Source organism: Anoplopoma fimbria, chromosome 12, assembly GCF_027596085.1.
Source record: "Anoplopoma fimbria isolate UVic2021 breed Golden Eagle Sablefish chromosome 12, Afim_UVic_2022, whole genome shotgun sequence".
Lineage (NCBI taxonomy): Eukaryota > Metazoa > Chordata > Actinopteri > Perciformes > Anoplopomatidae > Anoplopoma > Anoplopoma fimbria.
The window spans coordinates 12,495,324-12,519,217 of record NC_072460.1 but is presented as its reverse complement, the minus strand read 5'-3'; the positions used below and the strand labels follow the sequence as shown (position 1 = coordinate 12,519,217).

General features: G+C 39.2%; 2 protein-coding genes across 3 annotated transcripts; one reads left to right on the top strand and one right to left on the bottom strand.

Annotated features, from left to right (window-relative positions):
- Positions 1–2,685: 2,685 nt before the first annotated feature.
- Positions 2,686–4,018, top strand: mipa (major intrinsic protein of lens fiber a). The gene is made up of 4 exons (XM_054608897.1): positions 2,686–3,045; positions 3,366–3,530; positions 3,636–3,716; positions 3,833–4,018. The coding sequence occupies exons 1-4, from the start codon at positions 2,686–2,688 to the stop codon at positions 4,016–4,018; spliced, it is 792 nt and encodes a 263-aa protein (XP_054464872.1).
- A 3,917-nt stretch (positions 4,019–7,935) lies between these two features.
- stat6 (signal transducer and activator of transcription 6, interleukin-4 induced) lies at positions 7,936–23,288 on the bottom strand. Of its 2 annotated transcripts, none has more exons than XM_054609124.1 (20): positions 22,724–23,288; positions 18,283–18,431; positions 17,977–18,121; positions 17,371–17,451; positions 16,746–16,929; positions 16,225–16,325; positions 15,548–15,696; positions 15,145–15,261; positions 14,794–14,961; positions 13,623–13,710; positions 13,419–13,541; positions 13,085–13,177; positions 11,303–11,506; positions 11,126–11,220; positions 10,908–11,041; positions 9,884–10,033; positions 9,726–9,786; positions 9,548–9,622; positions 8,730–8,840; positions 7,936–8,640 (listed from the first exon to the last, which is right to left on the bottom strand). In XM_054609124.1, exons 2-20 carry the CDS (start codon positions 18,414–18,416, stop codon positions 8,571–8,573), a joined length of 2,283 nt encoding a protein of 760 aa, XP_054465099.1. In that variant the 5' UTR covers positions 18,417–18,431; positions 22,724–23,288; the 3' UTR covers positions 7,936–8,570. The 2 variants fall into 2 exon arrangements, with proteins under 2 accessions (XP_054465099.1, XP_054465100.1); XM_054609125.1 differs by having other exon boundaries at positions 18,283–18,428.
- Positions 23,289–23,894: the final 606 nt, after the last annotated feature.

Genomic DNA, 23,894 nt, shown 5'->3' with positions numbered 1-23,894 from the left:
AAGGGAATTTCTCTAAAAAGACTTTGTAAAATACCCCCTTGATTTCTCTATCTCCGTCTTCTAAAGCCTCCTATTAACTTTGGTTGAATAGATTTAGTGTCATCTCCTACATTGAAACACGTTCAGGAAGGAATCTCTTCACAGCCAGTATAGAAAGGAGTGACAATTACATATAAACACCATTACAGATATTCTTTCAATTTACATATGAGCCTATGAATGAAGAGACTTTAAAAACGGAACCATCACTAAACCTATTCCTGTGAAAATGTGAAATGTTACCTTGTTACCACTGTGTAGTGCTGTTTCACAGCACTCTAATCTCACTTCTCTCTAACGTCACAGGGTTCTTCAGGGGATTCCCATCCCATGAGTGCAATAAGGAAATGGAAGCATGAAATTCCTCAGAGCTGTAGATGCCCTTTGTTTTGTGTTCCTGCTTTATGGGATTTTTTGTAACATGGCAACATACTTTCCCTGCAAGTAATAAGCAAAGATGCCACTTTCTTATTCTGTGATTCTTATTGGATCTAGTATTAAAACAAATTATCAGTCTGTAAGGGCCATAGATTATTCATATATGAAATAAGAATGTTTTAAAAGGTTGTTTGAAATGGATCATTTGATGGAAGTAGAACATAATTATTCACTGCTGAGGATTTTAAATCAGCACATTTGAAGTTGAGCATAGTTTAGATTTAATGTTTTCGTCCTTCATCTCATGTCCTGCCATACACAGTCTCACCACTGTTGGGTGAGTGCAGGCCAGAGCCTCTAGTGTGAGATGTTTAGGGGCTCCATGTTATGATGTACGTGTCAGCAGTCTAGACCCAGGGGATGGAAAAATACAATGCAAGCACCTTTTCAACATCCTCCCCTGTCGAACTAAACTGTGGGGTTAACTCAACAAAAGGTGGCTTACCACTGACTGGGGGACTCATGAGAAGGACATAATACTCATCACAATAGAGGTGCACCAACTGGCAAACTAATAAACTAAGAATCAGGACAGCATGATAAACACTTTTATAAAAGCAACAACCGTCATTGTTCATCATCTGATTTTGCTGACCACGTCTCTCATGTTTTGAGGTGAAAAAGTTGAGATTTATACGCGAAATCACAATTCTCAAAGTGACCTGGATATTTTTGAGAGATAAAAAAATTTCTGTTGGCTATATTTGTACATTCTTCATCCAAAACAACTCTCTGGAGTCTGAATGCAGAGGCCAATACATATAGCCACTCTGGCCCATGGACAAGGGAGCTCACAGATTCAACAGCGATGGCAAGACAAACAGATCATAGAAACCAGCAGAAACTGTTTCTGCTAGCGTTTTGTCTATATGCATGAAAGGAGAAAAGCAGTGAGCTCAGCATAATCCTTTCAGAGGGCTGCGGTCGTCCCTCTGGCTGCCCTGGTCAGCATGATGCTCCAGTGCAGAAGCTCAATGCCAGGCCTGCTCTCCCCTCTTCCTCTCCAACCGTGGATTTTCCACCGCTTTATTCAACCTGAGCCTCCAAACCAGCCCAGCACACACACACAAAGTAAATATGTGCTTAATCAGTTCTACTGCCACAAACCTTATTTGTACCAATTTAGAGCACAAGCAGAGACTTTGCTCGTGCTTTGGTGATCACAGCTTTTATTAGATTGAATGTTAATGGTACATTTTAGACAAAAGGAAAAAAAGAAAAACATGGAGAAATCGTGAAAGGTTGACACTATAATGACATTATTCTATGCTTATAAAAATATAAAATTTAATGGAAATAAAGCATAACTCCCACTGCACTCCATTTCTACCAGCACTCAGGTTCTTCCTGCCAAATCCCCACTGCCTTGATGAATTTGTTTTTATTAATGCATCAACCAAGCTGCTGGTGGTACAAGATCTCCAACTCCTAAAGCCCCTATCGGAAATAAAAGATGCTCCAGAGTATTATACATTTACTTCTCTCCGTGTCCATCCCATTTAGTTTACATTCAACTTCAAGTCATGATTTCAAAATAACACCTTAAACTGCAGTATATTGAGAGCTTTCCCAGGTGAACAAGTTAAAGTTATTATCAATGAGCAGTTTGATTTTTTCTGGACCTTTTAAACTTGCATTAGTCCAGATTCAGAGTAATTTCTACAATGACCACAGATAGGCCGGTCAAGGCAGGAGAAGGGTTAAATCATTTTGCTTTGATTTGTAGTATTGTTTGCTGGCCCCTCCCCTGGGCCCAGCGGGGCTGATGTGGCCCCTAGGGTGTTATAAAAAGGCCTCATAGCTCCCCCTGCTCTGGTAAAGAGGCTGAATGTCTGCAGGACATGCTTAACGTTTGTCTACCCATGTTCTTCTACTAACAACCAGCGGGGTTGGCACATAGATGCACAAAGACTGGCCTATTGCTCCACTCAGGAGCTCTCTATGACAGAATCAGAATTCAGAGCAGCAGATTGTTGACAGTTGCACGAGAGTTACATGTTGAGCAGTTTAAGTGTTGTTGCATTTAGCTTTAGAAAGGCATTTTCTGTTTGAGAGCAATTTCTTTTATCATTTGCTCTTTGCTTTTTTGGTCTCAAACACAGTCATTATTGTGGAGAAACAGCATCTCATTTTTGTTGCTTAGTTAGTTTATTTGTTGACTTTTTATCCCCCCGTTGTTTAAAAGTAGCTTTTTGACCTTTTGCCACCATGTGGGAGTTCAGGTCCATGTCCTTCTGGCGGGCAGTGTTTGCCGAGTTCTATGGTACCATGTTCTTTGTATTCTTTGGGCTTGGGGCAGCCCTCCGCTGGACCACTGGGCCCCACAATGTCCTCCATGTTGCCTTTTGCTTTGGGCTGGCGGCTGCCACCCTCATCCAGTCCATCGGCCACATCAGTGGAGGACACATCAACCCAGCTGTCACCTTCGCCTACCTGATTGGCTCCCAGATGTCTCTGTTCCGTGCTTTCTTCTACATCGTGGCCCAGTGTCTTGGAGCATTGGCTGGTGCTGCTGTGCTCTACGGGGTCACGCCCACCAACATGAGAGGAAACCTAGCACTCAACACGGTAAGATTACCTGCCAGACACTGGAATCCTACGTACATGACAACAATTAACCGACTGGCTCGACTCCTGTATTACAAATACCCTAGTTGTTGAATGTTTAGATAATCAAATATAAATTTCACAAACTACGGGTTAAGCATTTTATGTACACAGAACATGGTTGCTTTTTTGGTTTGAAAAACAATAGAGATATTAAACCCGTCAAGTTTTACTTTCAGGAAGGTCATTCACTGCAAAATCACGATATGTATAAGAATGTTGAATTGTGTTTTTAATATATGCACTCACATCATGAATTTCATCTGTCTTCCATATTTCAGCTGCAGCCAGGCATCAGCCTAGGCATGGCCACCACCATGGAGGTCTTCCTCACACTGCAGCTTGTCGTCTGCATCTTTGCTGTGACTGATGAGAGGCGCAATGGACGCCTGGGCTCTGCCGCCCTAGCCATCGGTTTCTCTGTGCTCATGGGGCATCTTCTCGGGGTAAAAAACAACTAGGGGAAATGTGAAATGGCTCATTTGGATCATGCAAGAATCTAACCATTGTATCACATCTTAACCCTGAACTACCCTCTGTCTTCCACATAGATGTACTACACTGGAGCAGGAATGAACCCTGCAAGGTCCTTCGCCCCTGCCGTCCTGGTCAGGAATTTTGTCAACCACTGGGTAAGATGATCAGATCCGTGAATCGTGTTACACTTCAAACTCTTACAAACCATAGTAATGTGACATCTTCAAACTCACTAACGCATTCTTCTCTTTGTCTTTTCTGTTTTTTGCAGGTGTACTGGGTGGGACCCATGATTGGTGGTGCCATGGGTGCTCTGCTGTACGACTTCATGCTGTTCCCCCGTGTGCGTGGCCTCTCTGAGAGGCTCGCCACACTGAAGGGCATCAGGCCCCCAGAGGCTGAGGGCCAGCAGGAGACCAGGGGAGAGCCGATCGAGCTCAAGACACAGGCCCTATAAGCCTGAAGAAGAAGATTGGCTTTCTGCCCCCCCCCCCCATTCCCAAACCCCCACCCCTCGATCTGCACCCTCAGTTCCCGGTCCATCCTTAGCCCACCCAGCATTTCTGTGCACATACCTCCTCCCCGCATCCACACACACTCACACAGATCCCAAACACCTTTGCTAGCCTTGTTCTGCATCCAGAACTGGACCTACCGAATTACAGGGAAGGGGAACCCAGAGCCCCGACCATCTCGCCTGATTTCACCTTTACCCAGCCTTCCTCCTCCAGCTCCTCCTTCTCCTCCTCCCCCTTGGACTGCAGGACAAAGATGGAGGGTTAAAAGAAGACTTGCCACTGAAGGAAGCACCCTGTGCCCTGCGGTGTGGGGAGTCAGTCACTTCTGGCTGACCAGGTGGCGATAACTGCTCAGGACAGGGGCCTCTTTTGCTATCTTTCTTTCACTTTCTCTCTCTTTCTGTTTTTCTCCCTAATTTGTAGTCTGCTAAGAGTGAAGCTACAGTAGAGCAGTGGACTTCTGCATGCTTTTCCATTTTGATCCGGTGTGATCCCGCCCTTTGGTTAGTTTTGTTTAATGAACTTTGGGTAAATTACATGTGTGTATTGTATTTTACCAGTATTTATTTGGCTCACATTCTTTTTTTTTTAGTTGAATGTGTGTGTTTGTGTGAGACGGAGTGGGTGTGCACGCATGTCTCTGTGCATGTGTATGCGTGTGTGCTTGTTTTAATCATTTTTATTTTTCTCTTTTCCTTGCCACAGTCTGTTGTCTGTATCATGGCTTTTTTTAAAATCATATAAGCATAGTTTAGGGAAAGATGTGGCCTTTTCCACAACCTTACTGGTACTGCAAAGTTCAACAGATTCTATGTTTAGAGTGATCCCATTTTTATATCAGATATTAATATAATATAAATTATGCCCTAGAGTTAAGTCTTGAAGCCAAATTCATTCAGTTTAGAAATGCTGCTCATCTAGTGAAGCACACAAACATTCATATTTATATTAAAATGAACACAAAACACAAAACTATCTGGTCTTTTCTGAGCTCAGTCTTCAATTAAGTTACAGTTACAAACACTTGAAATGGTATATTTGCCACCAAAACTGTTACCCATTGCTTTTTAATTGAGAAATCTGCAGGTTTGTACCACGTTTAGACAACTTATACAGTATTTGTGTTGGGTTACATTTTAAATTACTTTTCTGACATGAGCTTTGCTTTTAGAGCAGCGCTTATCACAGATTCATGTACAGGTGTGTGATAGTTGGTTTGCTTTTACTTTTGCGTGTCTGCCATGGAAAAACAAAGAAAGCAAACCTGACAAGCTGTCATGAGGAACAAGCGTTTTCTAGTTGAATTGTGTTGTTTGACACGACTGAAGGGTCTTTGTAAAATCAACTCGAGGTTAGAAATGAAAGTGCATGAGGTGTGGTGGCTTGTTGCTGGTGTTGGCAAACACCTGGGGCCTTCTCTTTTCTGCGCTGAGCTGGGTGGCCCTTTGGGAGTGAGATAGTTTTATTGGACAAGCCCCTCTCTGATATTTGGGAGAAGAGAGAAGGTCACCATGAGGTTTAGTGTGTTTGTACAGGGTGATAAATGTACACCTTTATTTTCATACAATCTATTCAAGAGAGAATGAACTTTGAAGTTCTACATTAGCCTGTCGTCCCCTCTCTCTTCCATCCCTCCTTCATTTACCCTACCTCCTCCCTTTGTTTACGAGGCAGCCATTTTGTTCTTCTCTAATGAGGGGACATACAAAGCTGCTGGGATGGAGGGAAGGGGACGGGGCACTGAGATAACTTAGCATTTTGACAGATTTCACCAGAGCAGTTATTGAACCAGACATGCAAGCTGATTCTCTTTCTGCTTCCTTTACATAACCTTTTTTTTTCAGTGTGATTTCCCTGGCAGTGGTTGAGTAGAATTTACATTTTAGTGACATGTTGAAATTAGAATTTGTGTTCTAATGGAAAAGCTTTGTGATGTACAGTGTAAAGTTTTCTTTTTTTTAAATCATTTCATGATTGTTAAAACTGGATGGATAGGAAATATAATATGCTAGTTATGCAATGTCTCCTCTTTGGCTGATGGATTATGGAAGTGATGCCAAATATGCTAAACACCAATATGCTTTCATTCAACAGACAGCCTTTTTGGTGCAAGACATACCTTCCCGATCACAATGCCATTGATTTACTATTTTTATATGTCAAAAAAATCTGAAAATTCTTATGTTTCCAATCATTTCTTTGTCTCTTTTCTTTAAGACTGACTGTAGAAGAACATGTGATTTAAATAGATGGTTTCAAACAGGACAGGTACATTTGCATCCATCAAAAAAGCCACGACACCTCTGAGAACTAAACCCAGTAACAATTTGCATAAACATTTGCGAATCAGATGAGGTTATTTCTGTAATAGCACAGGGGCAGTGAAAGTTGCAATCTAGTCTACAGCTGCTTGTAGGACATATTCCTCTATCTGCAGTGTTTAAAATATTGCCATATGTCATTAAACAGCTGTTATATCAGTAAAGGTTGGCTTAAGGGAGATAACTCACTTTGTGTGAATAAATTGACGAAATGATTTTTGATGTAAAAAAAAAGTTTTAAAATGTTTTATTTGTCACCACAGTTTAAAGATATATGACTGTAGTAGTACCCTCAGGGTGATTTATTTATAGGAGAATCCACAAGATATAAAAGGTTATAACTATACATGCAACATGGTACGTCCAACCCACCAATATATTTATGCATGCACAACACTGACAGTGATGGAAGGTAGTGCAAATCTTCTCATAAAACCAATGAGGAAGATTGATTTTGATATACATGCAGCTATGGATCCAAGCTGGCACAAATCTGATTTAGAGCTCCCACAAAGCAAAGATACTGCCTCCCCTGCCAGGATGATATTGTTCTTGACCCTGGAATGTTTTATATTAACTGCAACGCTAATTACTCTATACTCTATATCCCTTCCTTGATTATATTCACAAACACCAAAACATTTTTCAAATGGCACATTAACATGTTATGTGAGACTCCATACAATAATAAAAAAACGTAAAATTTACATAGGAATAAAGGTATGGAAATACACTCTTGATCATTCAGGCTACTTCCCCTATATTTATGAGTTGTATCACTCAAAGACTGTAGACAGATAACAATAATTTTTTTGCATTAGGTCAATTAGTTGGATTTGATGGATGCTAAAGAGAAAAGGGCAACAAGCGAATGAAAGCTATAAAAACATCAACATATAACAGAAAATACACATAATTGAGTCTTTGAAGTAGCCTAATAATCTTGAAGATTTTCATTTCGCAGAATGAGGTAACACAATAGTGATTGAGCCTATGGCCCACTGATGAAAGTATTGCAATATTTATGTATTTGCAGTATTAAGAACTGTTTGTCTGTGGCAACATTTACGGAAAACGTGCTGTATTAAGTTACTGCTAATGCAAAATGAACATTGGCTACTGCCACGGCTTCACATTAAAAGCATTTATCTCGCCAAACACAAGAGGACTTTTAATATGAAGCAGTTAAAGGAAATACAATGTGTTTGTCAGTGAGCTTGACACTGACGGCTATCATTCATCCAAAATGCATCTTCAAAACAAGACGATGGTCATTTTCGGGATTTCCAATCAGTTTAAAATATTGAAGTAATGTAAGACGGAGTTAGATTAAGAGCTGAAACCCGCAGTATTCTGGCAACTGTAGTATTAAACCGCATTTGCTTTTAGCACCAGTAGGGTGTAACCAATTCAACCTGAAATTTTAAGGATAAGTAGTCAGATATAATATAAGCATTTCCCACCATCATCATCATCCCCACTTTTGCCATCTACTATATTGTGAGTGTCCAACAATATGGTATTCTACAATCAACAGTGATCAAAAAGTTTATTTTTAGGTTCATGTTCCTAGTCACCACTATATACAAAACAGGTTAGGCTCATTAACATTGGCTGAGTTATGAAGTCTTTACCATGCATACTGTGCGTAACTGTGAGATTGGGTGTATAATATACTATAGCTGAGGCTTGGCCATCATAAGGAAGGGTTATATACAATAGGGAAATACTATTCAGTTATGCTTTCCTCTTCATGCAAAACATGCAACAATCACAGAGGGCAACATAACCTAAAAAATAATCTCTGGTGGCTGACTATCCACTGAGTGGAGAACAACATAAACAAACCTACCACCAGTTGAGACAGAGTTTCTTTTTAAAGAGGTGCACAACACGGATAACAGCACTTTTCATTATTTTCGTTTGTTCTCAGTTTGACTTTGTCCTTAAAATGTTTTCCTATTTGACATAGCACCAACTCAATCAGAAAAATCACATTTGTTTTTATTCAAAAGTAGATTAATCTGTAGATCGATGATTAAAGTCAAGGAAGAAAGTCTGTGCGAGCAATTGATGCTCTTTCATATGACGGTAAAACAGACGATTTTGGCTCTGGTCTCAAGTCGATGTCTGCTTTGCACTCCAAAACCAACTTTGATGGGAAATCCTCCTATTGATTCAGATTCTGGAGGAGAGTGTCTAAATCTAGATCCATATTCGCCATATTGCTATCTTGAGGACTAGAAGACAGACAAAAACACACAATGAAACCGGTGTAAAAACAACATGGAAATGGATTTCATGACCATACATGAAAATTATAACCTACATGAGTTCAGTGAAGCCAACAGAAGGGTTTGGACTGAACTCCACAGAAGGTGAAGCTTCCATTTCTTGATTGCTAGACTCCTGCGGGCTGAAGGGCTGCGGAAACTGAAGCCTTAAAGAAACAGAAGAAACAGAATCGCCATCAACAATAACTAATAACAGTGCAAGAAGCAAGCTTCCTTCAGTCCAATTACTCTAAATTAGAAAGTTTTGGCGTAAGAAGCTGACCCTGGTCAAATTATAAATCAATTAATTTTTGATGTCAGGAAATCACTGACATTATTTCAAAACAACTGAAATATCAGCACTACAATGCATCACATTGAGACAGTGTTGTTTTTAGGCAGCCCTACTGAAGTACATGATGTTGTATGATTATTATGAAACACTATATCTAATTCGGAGACTTAACATCTTAAACACCTTTGCCCGTCCATCATTTAAAACTGTGTGACTACCGCTGTGCAGACATGCAATGTTCAAACCAGAATCTTACTTTTCTATTAAGGCCAAGTTTTCTTAGATACCAAGTATTTCATGCTATGGAATGATATAGAACACGAATACGAGCAAATTTGTAAACTTGGATTAGAGTATTCCACTTGATACAAGTATTATAAACAAACACACAGAATAGATGATGTTGCCAACTTTGAGGCTGCTTCAGGATAATTTGTAGCATTAGGTGTGATTAAGAATAAAGGCTTTTACTTTTAATGATAACACGTATACCATTTGTATACTTCCCTAGGTGGTACATATCAGAGTTAGTGGTATGAGATAAAGTGAAAGAGAGAAATATGTAGACGTGACACTTACACAGAGAAGCCAACAACATTGCGAGGGCTTTCAGCGAGGGGTGTCGGATCTGGGTGTGTGGCTGAGCTATCTCCCCTGCACACACACACAAATGCACAAAAACATGACATCTCCCTTCAAAATGATATTACTTTTAGTACATCAAATGAGATTGTTTATTTGTAAAATGGTCCCTTACGTGCCGACTTTAGTTTGGAGAGACACAGGGATGTAGCCCCCGCTGGAAGGCGGTTGAGGCTCTGAATAAAACAATAGCAGTAAAAAGAAGAACTCCATCTGTTAGTTGTCCGTTTTCACTTGAGCTTCAGATCATGAATCTGACATGAAGACAATTACCTGTGTAGAACTTTTTGAAAACTTCATGTTTAGGAAATTCAGGATACAGGTGGGTTATGTGGTTTATGTCCCGGATGCGGTCACCAAGGCTACGGATCTCAAGATCTCTCTTGGTGAAGGGCTGGATGTTCTGGATTTTCTGTCCCCCATCTAGTAGAAAAAATGGCAGTTGGCAAATGTTTGATGAGTCAGTGCATGTGTGTGAAAGAGAGAGAGTGAGAGAGAGAGAGAGAGAGAGAGAGAGAGAGAGTAGTGAGAAACTGTCTGTGGCATGCTGTGACTCTCCGTTTTGTTAGACCTATTATTATTAATACTTTAGCAGCTTTGGTGTTACACCCCTTATAAACTAAGTTGCCACAGCAATAATCATAACAAGCAACGTACAGCCATGGCTTTAGTCATTATTTATCATATAAATAAGTTATTATTTATTATTTATCACAGCTACAGCTTGTCTCAATCAGCCTTGGCAGCAGTTGGCAAGAGAGCATGTTTAACTTGCTCTGTAAGTTATCAATCTTGCTGCAAAATTTAAAATTTAAAATTTAAAATTTAAAATCGAGCAGCCACAGCTGAGGGTGCGTCCACTTGCTCTGTGGTCAAAACCAGTGGCGGTCAACTACATTAAACTATAACTTAATGCAACTCAGCCTTTCTCTGTGGATCAGAGGGAATGCAAAACGTATTGCAAGGGAGCGCAAAAAGATTTTAGAAACAAAATCCCATTGTGACCCATCAGAGGTTAAAAAGACATCCAGCAATGTATTACATTGTTTAAAAATGATGTCCATACTTATCTCAAGGGTCTTAAAAAAAGGTTTTTATTCACAGGACCACACTCAAAATGGGGTAGGGTGTTCCTAATCAAATCAATCAAAGTTACTCAAATTAAATCCTAAAATTCCTTCAAATAAAAATAACACATGTAAATGATAGATGTATGATTGCCCTGGTCACCATGTCAACAATTAATTTACTGCATGCCCTTTAGCTTCATCATAGTCATAACCACACCAACACTTACTCTCAGTGGCGGACACATATGCAATGGTGATGCCTCCGATCTCAGAGTCACTAAAGCGAAGCAAGAATGTCCCGTTTGGCCTGTCTTTGAGAATCAGGTGTAGATGCTGCTTCCCAATGAAACCAAATATCAGCCTAGTGGAACAAAACTTGTCATTATTAACAGAATGTAGCAGGTTGCTAACATCTAATAACAAAATAGTAAGGGAGTCCCTTCACCCTTCGCTCCAGTAGGTCTTCAGGTGCTTCTTGGTCAGCTCCATCACTCCCTCAAACCACTGCCAGAAAGTGAAGGGTCGACCTGGGAGAACCTCCTGTAAGATTGAAACTCCACCGTAAGGATTGAGTGAATGAGAGTCTGTGTATGTCTACAAGAGGACATACACCTGTGTGTACCTTATTAAACTGGGCCCAGGAAACCAAAATGTTGCTGAAGTCGTCGTTAAAGTCAGGCTTGTCAAATATCTTCTGGGCCAAGAAGTGCTGGTTGTATTGGTCCAGGTGGTGCTGTGTCTGGACCTCAGCGGTGAATTTACTGTTGAGAGTGCTGTGCATCATCCTCCAGGGCACGCGCTCCGGCACCATGAATGGCACTCTGTCCTGATAAAAACAACAAAGAGACCGGATGGTGAGAACACGGATATTAATTTACAATGATGTCAGAGTAAGAGTGAAAGAAAAAAAGAAAGGCTTTCAAAAAATCAATGTAATTTTTATAAACTATATCAGACTAATTGCACTCAACGCTAAGATTTACAAATCAAAGAGAGCAACAAACAGCAAGCCAGACAAGGCCCAAAGAGCTTGTGTGCACATTAATGGAAGTCTGTGGCTCACTTCCAACTCAACGTAGAAAACGGATAAAGCTGCATATGGTATTCTGTTTGATGAATAAACCAGAAAACATATGGTACTGTGCCTTTGCTTTCTGAATGGCTGCATTCCAGAGTTTGTCATTCATTTCCTCTTTGGATTTTCTGCCTGTCTTCAGGTTATTTTTCATTTGTGCTTATTTTGGCTTCCTGCTCACTGAGTTTTTGTTTCTGTCTATTTGGTTTCAGATTTGGTTATAAAAACTCGTTTTTTGTCTTATTCCCCCTGCATGCGTCTTCTCAGCATTTGGGTCCACCCTTTTAAAAGTTAAACTTGTGACAGATGTAAACATGACTGTCACCTTGCTAAGTGATTATTTCCTATAATATTAACTTTATGGAAAACTCAATTGATTAAATCTTTTCATAGAAGGAAAACTACAGGTAGAATGGATTAAAAACTACTGCATACAATTTGCAACTTGAGATGGTAGTTTGAAGTTTGGGTTGAGTCGGGATATATGATTGTTTTACTAGCCGGTGGGTTCCAAGATTGCATTTCGGCCAATGCATTCTGCGTCTGATGCTCTTCACATGGACGGTTTACCTGCATTCAACCACACAGCAGGACAGAGCCGAGAGACTCTGGTTGGACGAGAGGAGGTGGACTCTGTGTTTACATTATGATGCTTAGTGCCCAAACATAGTCAAAGTTGATGGGAAATGTTAAGATGTCAGCCATATTATCTGCCCAGAGAATTGTTTTTGTTGCTGCTGTTTACATTCCTAATGATGAAAATTCCAAAAATGCAATACAGGAATGCACTACTGTTTTTCTCGTGTTGCAAATGTGCTACAACTCAATTTTGTTGTGCATCCCTGTGTTGAATAATGACTATAAATGATCCTTGAACCTTGAAAACTGTTTGAAAATGATTGGTCAATACTACCCAGAACGCTTCCAAGACCAAAATCTTGTCCTCTTAGATTCTGCATGTGAATGAAGAGATTAGGTTCTGGTATTGTGCATGCTTGATCACTGGTATTGCTGATTTACAATGCCATTGTATGTTAGTTGGTTTATTGAACCTATTATTGACAAGTTATAGTTTATTTCAATTCAAATAAATAGCTAAACAATTGCAGAAAATTCCTTCAAAGATCAACTGATGACGTTAGAGCCTAGGCACCAAGCGCTCTACGTAGTCCACATTCACATTGCAATCTATTCCTCATGAGTTGAGACTAAAATGGAGTTGCAGTGTTCACAATAGCACAGAGAGACAAACTGCACCAGTGATAGCAGAGACTAAAATGTAAAAGGACATGAAAGCAATAGCAGAGAAAGTAATAATTTCACACTTACTGGTTCGGAAAAAGCACAGTCCCATATGATGGTGGCCAGAGCATTGTTGTCCTGACTCCCATGAACAATGACGACCACCGGCAGTGAGATCATCTATAATCAAGACATAATATGTAAGTTGTAAGACCATGTAGTTGTCAGCCCCAGTGTATCACTGCTGTTGACATTTAACAAAGCTTGTGTGCTGACGAATGGTATGCAAGAGCATCGTAATTTGACTGTGTTCAATGTGATAAAGGGAAAAATGTATCCAGCCAAAATCAATACTTAATCATTACTCAACGGGATACAACAACCAGTTTAAGAACAGGAAGAACAATGAACAGGGCCTAACCTGTATCCTGTAGGGGGTGTCACAGCCTGTGATGGTGATCTCCGTCGAGAACAGGAGAGCAAATTTCTCTTCTGTTACGGACTCTGATCCCTTTCTGTCTGCTCTCTTGATCTTCTTAATGGACTGTTACACCAAAATAAGTTCAAATTAGTTAAGATTTAACAATAATACAATCTATGCTGAGAAATTTAGTGCGGTACATACCATATTCCTGAAGGTGGCACATGTGCTTTTGCTGGATGTGTTGTGTTCTAGGATCGCTGTATTGTTGATCAGTTCCCCAACATTATCACTGCAGGTAAAAACAGTTTCAATGTCAATTTTTATCTCTTTTATATATTTTTTGGGGGGGATTTTGGCTTATAATACATTAAACAACAACCAAGGTGGTCATGCATGACATACAGTATCACAAATTAACAAAGTGATTTTGAGGGATTCAATTTACAGTCTTAGCCACCTTTTTTTTTATAAATATTGCCAAAACAAAAACCTCCTCATTTAAGAGCCAGTGTGTATGATATTGGGGGCATCTAGTGGTTTGACTCCTTATTGCAACCAACTGAATACCCTGACACTCACGTAAAAACGCAAGAAGGCTCTGTTTAGGGCCAGTAATGTTTGTACATTCTGGGTTACTTTAAGAATATGACGGTGCAAACGGCTGATGTAAAGGGGTTCATGCTAAGATATTGAAAACACAATTATTCTTAGTTTTAGATGATTATACACACCTAGTTATAACATATTCCATTTCTGCCAATAGATCCTCCACACTGCTCCACACTGTACCTTTTTCAAAAAGCCACTTTAACACATTACCTTTGGACAACTAAAACCAACAACAATCAATTTTTAAATAGAAAACGTCTTAGTTCGCGGCACAACAAAAAAATATACCGCTGAATTAACACATAGGATTAATTAGGAGGTATAAGTATATATTAAAGCTTTGTGATAACCATTACACAAGGTGGCCCTGTGTCCTGTTTGCTGGCTCTTAATATAACACAGGCTGGTCGTCTTCAGCTTCATGATCCACACATGGGCAGGTGTGGTTTAGGGTTTAAAAGCTATCGACCTTAACATGGAGCTCTCTCTTCCTTGGCTGACATTGCTGCTTTTTGACACATGCTTACATCACTAATTACTGACTTTCCATGTTTGCTCTGTTCTCTTTGGTTACTTTGTAAATAAATGCCTACTTTATTACTTTTACATTTATCTGATCTCCCATTTTTTCTGTAGCAAAAAAGTTATTATTTCTTTAACAGAATGAATCCATCAACACTTTTTTCCATAAGAGATACTACAGGTGGAAAAAGTACTGAATACCATTAAAACCAGTAAGGGATGTGCACTTATTATGACTCACCCAGGTACACTGCCCAGGTTCCTGGCCTGAAGTTCATTTATGATTTGCGCTTTTAGCACCACAGGCTTCCCAGGAGCGACTTTTTCCCCCAGCAGATATCGCACAGTTGTGGAGAACTTTGACTGAGTCTTAATGACCTGAGGGGGCTGCTTGTCCACTACAAGAGAGCTGAAGGAGACATCAGTTACATACGTGAGGAAAAAAGCTTCCAGTTTTAAAAGATGTTTGAAAGTAAGTCATTTCTAATGCTATTTGTGAGTTGACAGTTTGAGTTTAACACGTTTGTTTTCCTTCACAGTTCTCCAATTTAAAGAGAAATATAAATGTATGGAAAAGAAAACTATGTGCTACCTTTGAATCAGAACCTGCAGAAGTTCCCCCAGCCTTTCCTGGAGCTCTGGGATTGGTTCCCCTATTAGCATCAACTCCTGTCTCAGCTTTCCGTTTACGCCAAGCAGCTGCTCACACCTAACAGAGAAGATGTATAAAAGACAGTGAGAGACCAAGAAAGAAAGTGAAAAAGCCAGGAAAATATGCATATGTAATATTTCATCATTTCATACATTATGATGTGTTCACCAAAGAATACAACTGAATTATTATATCTAAAACCTTTTAACAAATAATTTTTAGACGGGTTGCCGAATTCCATCCAGCCTCATAGCCATTGACTCCTACAGAAAGCTGATCAGCAGTAATACAATACACACGCAGTCAATACAAAAGTGACAAAGTGGAATTGGGTGCACCTCACCAGGTCTGCAGGTGGTTGAGGTTGTCGTCAAATGGATGTCCGATGGTGGCCTTGTGCTGATCCCACCTCCACGCCTTCAGCCTGCTGATCAGTCGGATCTGACACTGGTCCAGACAGTCCACACTCTCCTTCAGCAGCTGGAAACGCTTCTACAACAACCAACAGCCAAACTTGTTATACTGACACACAGATGCATGTGCATGTCAACCATGCACACAAAAACAGAAATATAACATACCTCCATACATACCTCCATACATACACCAAAGACCTCATGATTAGTTAATCGTTGAATCCTCAGCCTATAAAACTTAAACAATTTAACCTTCTGAAATTCCCAGAGCTTAAGGTTGTTCATTAGGCTGTTGTTGTTCATTTTACCTGGATGTGATTCATTTTTTAATGATATTACATAAAAAATAGCATGCACATACTTATACTAGAGTGGTCAGAATCTACACATATTTACCTTTACATTTGGTTATTGGCTGAAACCTTTCAAAGTATTTTCTGTCGATTAACAGAGTGCTTAAAAAATAGCTTGGGCTGCTGTTTGTCTACAGTGTTTTGATAATGTGCAGCTTTAAATTCGTCAGAAATCTATTTTAAAAAGAACTAATATCTCCTAAGGTCACAGCAATGTTGGTACATGCAGTCGGAGCCTTTGCCAATCTCACCGTGGACATTGCTTTCACATTGTACTCCAGTTGCTGGATGTGATTCTGGAGTTTCTGAGTTTCTGACTTTGTTGGATCCAGTCCGTTCTTTTGAATTGGCCCTGTTCAAACAATACATAACATCATATGTTATGTAATATATGAATAAGCAGACAAACAAATTATGAGTGAAAACCTTTCTTAACGCCTGACTAGGAAAGAATAATTACCATTGTTCTGACACGAAAGCGTAACTAAAAGTTCATCGGCCATTTGTTTCACCCATTTGACATGAAGGGTATGATTTTACATTAGGGAACAATGACAGTGACATTGCAACATACAATTTGCAACAGACATGCAATTTCAGTTTCTATGGGTAATGTACTTGCTTAAGCTCCAGCTGAGTCACTACAGCTTATTAGCAACTGCTTCAATGTGGATGTTCATGGTATTTTAGATATGTGAACATGAAGCATTGGTTACTGAAGAGAATCTCTGTGTTCGGTCTTCTTGTGTTTATGTGTGTTTGTGCCTCTCACCTTGTAAACCCTCATAGTTCTGCCTCTCCCAGTTGAGCTCTTCTTGCAGCTGGTGCATCTTTTGTCGAATGTCCTGGACGTCTAGCACCTTCAGAACGAGGTGGTCTACATCCTGCATGTTGGGGAACGAGGACTCTCTATTCGGGTACTGTTGGAACTGGGGAGGGTTGGGCATCTGAGCGGGCTACAAACGTAACAGTACTTAATACACTTACAGCATTGGTAATTCTTCTTCTGATCTTCACGGATCTCAGATCCTTGAACACATGCCACAAAAGATATATTTCAAACTGTCTGTTGACAAAGCATAGTGTGTTTAATATTTATAACTTTCTCATGGAAGTTTCAATTCTAATGAAATGTTTCCCTTGAAAAATGTCTCTAAATCTGTAAGTATAACATTTGTATTGCAAAACCACTGTTATAGCACTTTGTAAGATTATTGCCTGCTAAGTAGTATGCATGCATTTTCTTTGTGTGTCGATGTCTTTGTAATGACGTCAACTTGTAGTTTCTTTCTTCACTTATAATACACAATCATCACTAGATGATGCCTCAGTTGGTCGTACAAATTGATAAAACAGCTTATTAGGGTAAGAGCAGACAGTATTTTTTAAGATCTTACTGTGCCAAGCAGAACCCTCTCCTTTGTGAGGATGTCCCTGACCATCACTCCAAATTGTAGAGGCTGCTGCTGAAACACGATCTGTGAATCAAGAACATTTCGTATCACATTTTAAAAACAGTCTATAATACCACTGTGTAGCAGCTAGTATGCAGTGATGTATTCAGTTAATGACAATACATTTCTACTGGCAACCAACATAAGTAAAGATTACTATTTTGGTTATTCTGGATTCCTTATAGACATTCACTTTTTTGGGGTGTTTTGTGATCAGTGGAATGTATGTAGACTTTCATTTTTTACTTGGAAACACTTGTAGTTGTGGGCACCTCTCATCGTCTCTACAGCTCCACAGATGCTTTACATTTACATGAGAAACACAATGTTTTCCTACATATGAAAACACCATCTTCCTGTCTTTGGTTTCAGCGGTTGCAGTCACTTAAACCTGCTGCGACCACTTGCAGCTGCTTAGCATCCTAATGGCTTGAAGTTACTGCATTCGAACTCAACTGCGAGCTGCAGGAAGAGTGACACTGTCTTATTGAAACCTGTCAGGGAACCAAGGTGGAACATAAAACCTATTCTGGGACACAGTTTTCCTACCATGTTCCTGCTGATCTGCATCAGCTTCATCCTGTCCACCACGTTGGCGTTCTGCTGAGCAATCGATTGCAGCCTGCTGATGGTCTGCTCCAACAGAGCTTGAGCTTGGCTCTCCTGCTCCACCTTTTCCAGCACAAAGTCGTCCCTGTGAGCACACACACACACACACACACACACACATATGTGCATGTAAACATACACACTTGCATTGATCCATACGCTGCTTATATACAAGCATGTTGGTGTTACTGTTGCACATGTGTGTGTATGTCTATGTAAATGTGTGCACATGGGTTTGTTTCATACCATCTTTGTCTCTCAATCCACTCAGCTAAAAAATGTCTGACTTCAATGGGGAAGGCGGTTGGGGGATAGAGGTTGTTGACAGTGTCATCAGACAGGCACTGTATCATCTGGGACATGTGTATCCACTGGGCCATGATCAGAGAGGGCTGCTAAAGTAAAAGGAGTAAAAGGACAATATGTACAATTTTTCAATGTAACTGAATTTTTTATTTACAGAGCAAACAAATGCAGCATTTTTGACCAAACAACACTGGCATTTAAGATTAGGGCAGGTGTCATGCTATATTTTTCTTATTATAAACAGATCCAAAGAAAAGACCAAAACATACAAGACAACCAATCAGTCATCACTTCCCTACTCTATAAGCCCAAGCATATTAATCTTTCTTGCAGATGTAAATCTTTAAAAAATATGGCAGACAAAAATGAATGTCACGTCCTGCCAGCAGGAGGGTCAGTACAAACTCATACCCTGCAGCATAACATTTTACAAGCCTTAATAGTTTTGTTTTTGTTTATGTTGAGGTCCAAAAAATCCCCAAAATACCAAGAACAAGTACAAGTAGAGCGTTTCCATTGGATGGATTGATAAAGCCGAAAAGTCTTGTGTTTAAATATTTATCTCAGTGTTGGCTCCATAGCGCCAAGCTTGAACAGGCTGATACAGAATATATTTGACCCCGCCAGACAGTGTTGAATAGGACTGGGAACCAGTGTGGTGCTCACGTTCCTTCATCCCTTCACCCCTTCACCACTCATGGTGCTTTATGGCACAGGCTGGTTTTGGTCTATTCATAGGATTTGTTGACAATAACCAAAGAAGATTAAAGATGAGTTCAAAACTGCTGCATGTTGGTCAAACAACATCTGGACAACACATACACCACACTGTGTAAACACTCCAAATAAGCTTGGATATCTCCCTGCAGTCTATTTCTTGTCATGTAGGTTGCGAAAAAGTCGTTCCCTGTTTCACTCCTGTTATGTTCTAGTTGATTTAAGTACACAAAACATTATAAATGTGTTTTAATTAAAGCACTATGCCTATGAAAGGGGAGAAGAGCGCTAAACCAATAAACAACAACATCCATATAGTAATACAAAATATGGCATGCAATGTTTTATAACTGTTGCGTCACACTGAATGAACCCAAAGGGTGATACTCTTTGACTGAAGTGTGAATCAAGCAATCCCTGTCAGGCAATCCAATTTAAAGGCTGTCACTTAACTACCACAATCATTCCCACCGTTTATCCGTCATGCTGACAAATTAACAACCAACTTAGAAGAAATAGCTGTTTATCTCTGAATAGATGTTATTTGGTCAGAGACACGTCAAGAATTTACCAGAATACTAAATGATTATGGTCATTTATAGTACTAAGTTCACAAATTAAAATGTTATATCACTTTTGATTAATCCATGTAGAAAAAGCTAAATGGCAAAAATGGATGAATTTAATATGCATAAATGTGATGAACATTTTCAAATTTACCCAGTATTATTGGAAAAGATTGACTTTCTACAGAAAATATCAACCAGTTGTTCTTTCATTTTTGCTAATTTTTGCAAAAGAAAGTCAGAAATGACTGACGAATGTCTTTCTATCAATTCAATTCAATTCAATTCAATTCAGTTTATTTTGTATAGCCCAGAATCACAAATTACAAATTTGCCTCAGAGGGCTTTACAATCTGTGCACATGCGACATCCTCTGTCCTTCCCTCACATCGGCACAGGAAAAACTCCCCTAAAAACCCCTTTAACAGGGAGAAAAAAGGAAGAAACCTATGGGAGAACGACAGAGGAGGGATCCTTCTCCCAGGATGGACAGAATGCAATAGATGTCATGTGTACAGAATGAACAGCATAACAGAGATACAACACATTCAATGTATATGACATAAATGATTCATATTCATATATCATTTGATGACTTGGTTTTATTGCAGTTTAGTCTCTCTGAGATTACACTCTGTTGATGTGATATAACATTTAAATCTGGACAACATATCATCCAATATAACTTGGAAGGGGAAAGCTAAGTTTAAACTGGCCGTGTGGCGTCAGTCACACTGAGAGGCTTCAACAGTAAAACACAGTATGAGGAAAAATTCCACAGCCTAGAATGTGGACCTGTAAAAAATATTTTATGAGGGCAAGACAGATGCAGGACTGCTACACAACTTGTGAGCAAAAACTTTCTTGAGGAATATAAATTGCATCTAGTTACTGGTATCCATATATGTCACTATGTCAAGGAAGACTGTCTGCAGTAAATTAGTATCTTAAGGGACTCTGGTCCCTAGAAACACACATCGCTTTGGTCCACAGTGACTGCATGAATTAACATAAAATTAAAGTTCCTTGTAGTTGCTTTAATTATTTACTCTTTAATATCAAACAATTACCCCACTATTACCATGTTATTACCGAACAGTAATGTACAGTTCTACAGACTGTTTATATTCTTGTATAATATTATTATCAACTAGAATATGGAAAATCACATGTCAAGTTTGTATAGTCGATGTCACTGCAGTCTAACCAATTACTGGTCATTTTCCTCTGGCATTCTCTGAAATCACTGTGGGGGAATTTGACGATTGTCATGGGATTATTTTGAATACTTAATTTGACAAAAGTCTTATGTTATGACAACGGAAATAAAGGATACACAATAAATCCTGAAGTCAAACCTTTTCCAATACCTTCACTTAAACAATATCTGTCACATTATAAAGCAAAGACAGTAACCTCACATTGCTGACAGTGATCGAAATACGGCTGCAACTAATAATTATTTTCATGATCGATAAATAATTTATTCTATAAAACATCAGATGATAGAAAAAAAACATCAGATCAAAAAGTGACAATAGCAAAACGATATCAGTTTAATGTCACATCAGATAAATCAATGAATCAATTAGTCAGTCACCAGAAAATGTTTTTGAGTGACAAAAAACACAGTTCAATAGGTCCAGTTTCTCAAATGAGGGGAGTTGTTGTCTTATAGTACAGGGAAAAAACTGTGTATATATTTGGTTTGGGAACTGTTGGTTGAACAAAAAAGCAAGTTGAAGCATCATCTTGGGCTATTGTAATTAATAACAAGCATTTTTACAATTTTTTGAAATTTTATAGACCAATAAATGAATAGATTCATCATGGTCAAGGTTGCAAAGACAAAGTTTGATTATTGCTGACTTTTGAGCAGTGGCTGAGAGAGAAAGACCGCTGGCATCAAGTCTGACAGAAACTATTTAACCACATCTAACAAGTCAACTTCCGAAATATCCTTCATCAGATATTGAGGCTTAACTTCTCAAAATTTTGGGTGAATTACCCAAAATGTGCCCTCTTTGTAGGGAATACTGTGTGTGCATGCATCAAGTCAAGTCACCTCTAGTTGTATAGCCGGAAATCAAAAGCTTTAAACAATAATCACAGGACCACAAAGTTAGTTACACCATCCATTCAAATATTATTCAAAAAATAATGTCATCATCTTATTCTGAGCAAAGCACAGCTGCTATAGTTTGTGCCTGATGTGTTATTTGGAGATCAAATACTGTGATGTGATATGAACTGTATTTTAATAACATTAATAACTTATCAATCCCAATGTGAATGCGAAGTAAACAGAATAGAGCTGTACAAGATTTCTAGGCATGGTAAACAATGGAGTGTGGAGGGTGGGGACTAAATTCCAAAGTGTATTACTGCCTTGATCATTACAAAATCTCATGTTTTGTGAAATACGAGACAAGGATTAGGGGACTGTGTTGTACAATACAGCCACTCACTACTAGAACTTTCTATTATTTTAAGAGAGTTTACTAATAACTTATCTTAAAATATAAACTAAAAAGACAAGCAAAACTGCAATAATGAGTAATAATACTACCTCATCACTGTTACTTTTATTGTTTTAATATCTGCCACTTTTGAAATGTATTTTCGATTTTGTTGTATTGTATCATTATTGTGTTTTGTTTTGTTGTACAGTGTTGTATATAAGTGCTTGCTGTAGCATTGTATTGATGATATCAGGCCATACATTAGTAATAACCCTGCCAAGAACCACAGATGGTATATTAGCTCTCTAGCTTACTCTGAAATGTTGATTAATGAGCACTGTCCCTGGTAAATAACTACAAAAGTAAGTAAAGAGCGCAACTGAAGCCTCTTTTTAACAGGTTAAAATATAAACAATTGGACATAATCACTTAATTGGGTTTGCATAACTGTTGAAGGACATAAGACTATATTTCGACATACATCCTGCAACAGTTGTTTTTCTGGAACCAAAACATGACAGAGACCCAGACTGCCTCATTATTACGCACCGTGCCCTCACCCGACAGGGCCTCCTGAGCTGCAGGCCGCAGTATTTAACAGAGTCATACATGTACAGTAAAACAAACAACACCTACCTTCAGTTAAATATGGATTTCAAACATTGAAAAATGCTCTGGTGTCCTCTGTCTCACACGTACTCCTCCAGTCCTAATAACCTACTGAGCATTTCCTGCCTCCATCTCTCGCGTTAAAGCTTTCGTTTGTCCCTTAAAAGCTGGCTCGTCGCCGTCGTTTTAATGTCTTGACCGAAGAGAAATCAACGTAGAGCACCGAGCAGCTCAACACGGACAACTTTTAAGCAACGTAGAACATAGGTTAGGTTTACTTCCCTGTTGCGGAGGAGCGCGCTTTATTTCCTGCCTTCAAGTTCACACATGCCCAAGATATGAGGTCCACACGAACATCAGGAGGATCAATATGATGATAGAGACCAGGCCGTGCGTGTAGGTGTGCTCGTGCGCAACAGTATAAGCGACAATATGTTTGTGGTTGAAAAGTCCACCTACTTTCTGTTTTGTTACAGCGTTGGAAGCGTGCACTCTGCGGCTATAGTCTCGGGACTGTATAATAATAATAATAATAATAGCAGATAGGCTGACGACAAACAGGGAAGCACATTGGCATTAAAGTGGCACCTTTAGAACAGAAACTACAACCGAGTCCAGTGGGCTTGGTAAACTTCCTTAGAACGAGACGTAGGCGGAGTAATGTTGAGTCATTTCACCAGATGCTGTAACTTCCAGTAAGACTCTACTGAGACACATGATACCATATCTGCTAATGGCAGTGCCTTCAAGTCGGACATCTTCCTAACGACCACAAAATCACTAGGCGTTTTCTAATCAATGGCACTGTGACCTCATACAGATGTATAATGGCACAGTGTTAGGACATTTAGGGTAGAATGGGTCTATGCGGGAATATATGGAGATTATAAAACATTCCAGATGAAGTGTTTTCTATTGTTTGAACGAAAGTATATTTAATTTGGGAGAAGTCTGCTCACATGACCATGCGTCAGCACATGCAGGAATAACTAAAACGATTCCAGATATGTGCATAACATTTATGGGGAAATACAAATTCACCTTGGCACTTCATATACATATTCAATATATATGTTTATTATATACTGCAGGCTCATACTGTGTAAACAAAAGTATAACATACAGTGTCGTTATAAAATATGACACATGATAACATAACCTAGGACTCATACTCATGTAGTTAAGGTTGTTTCTTATG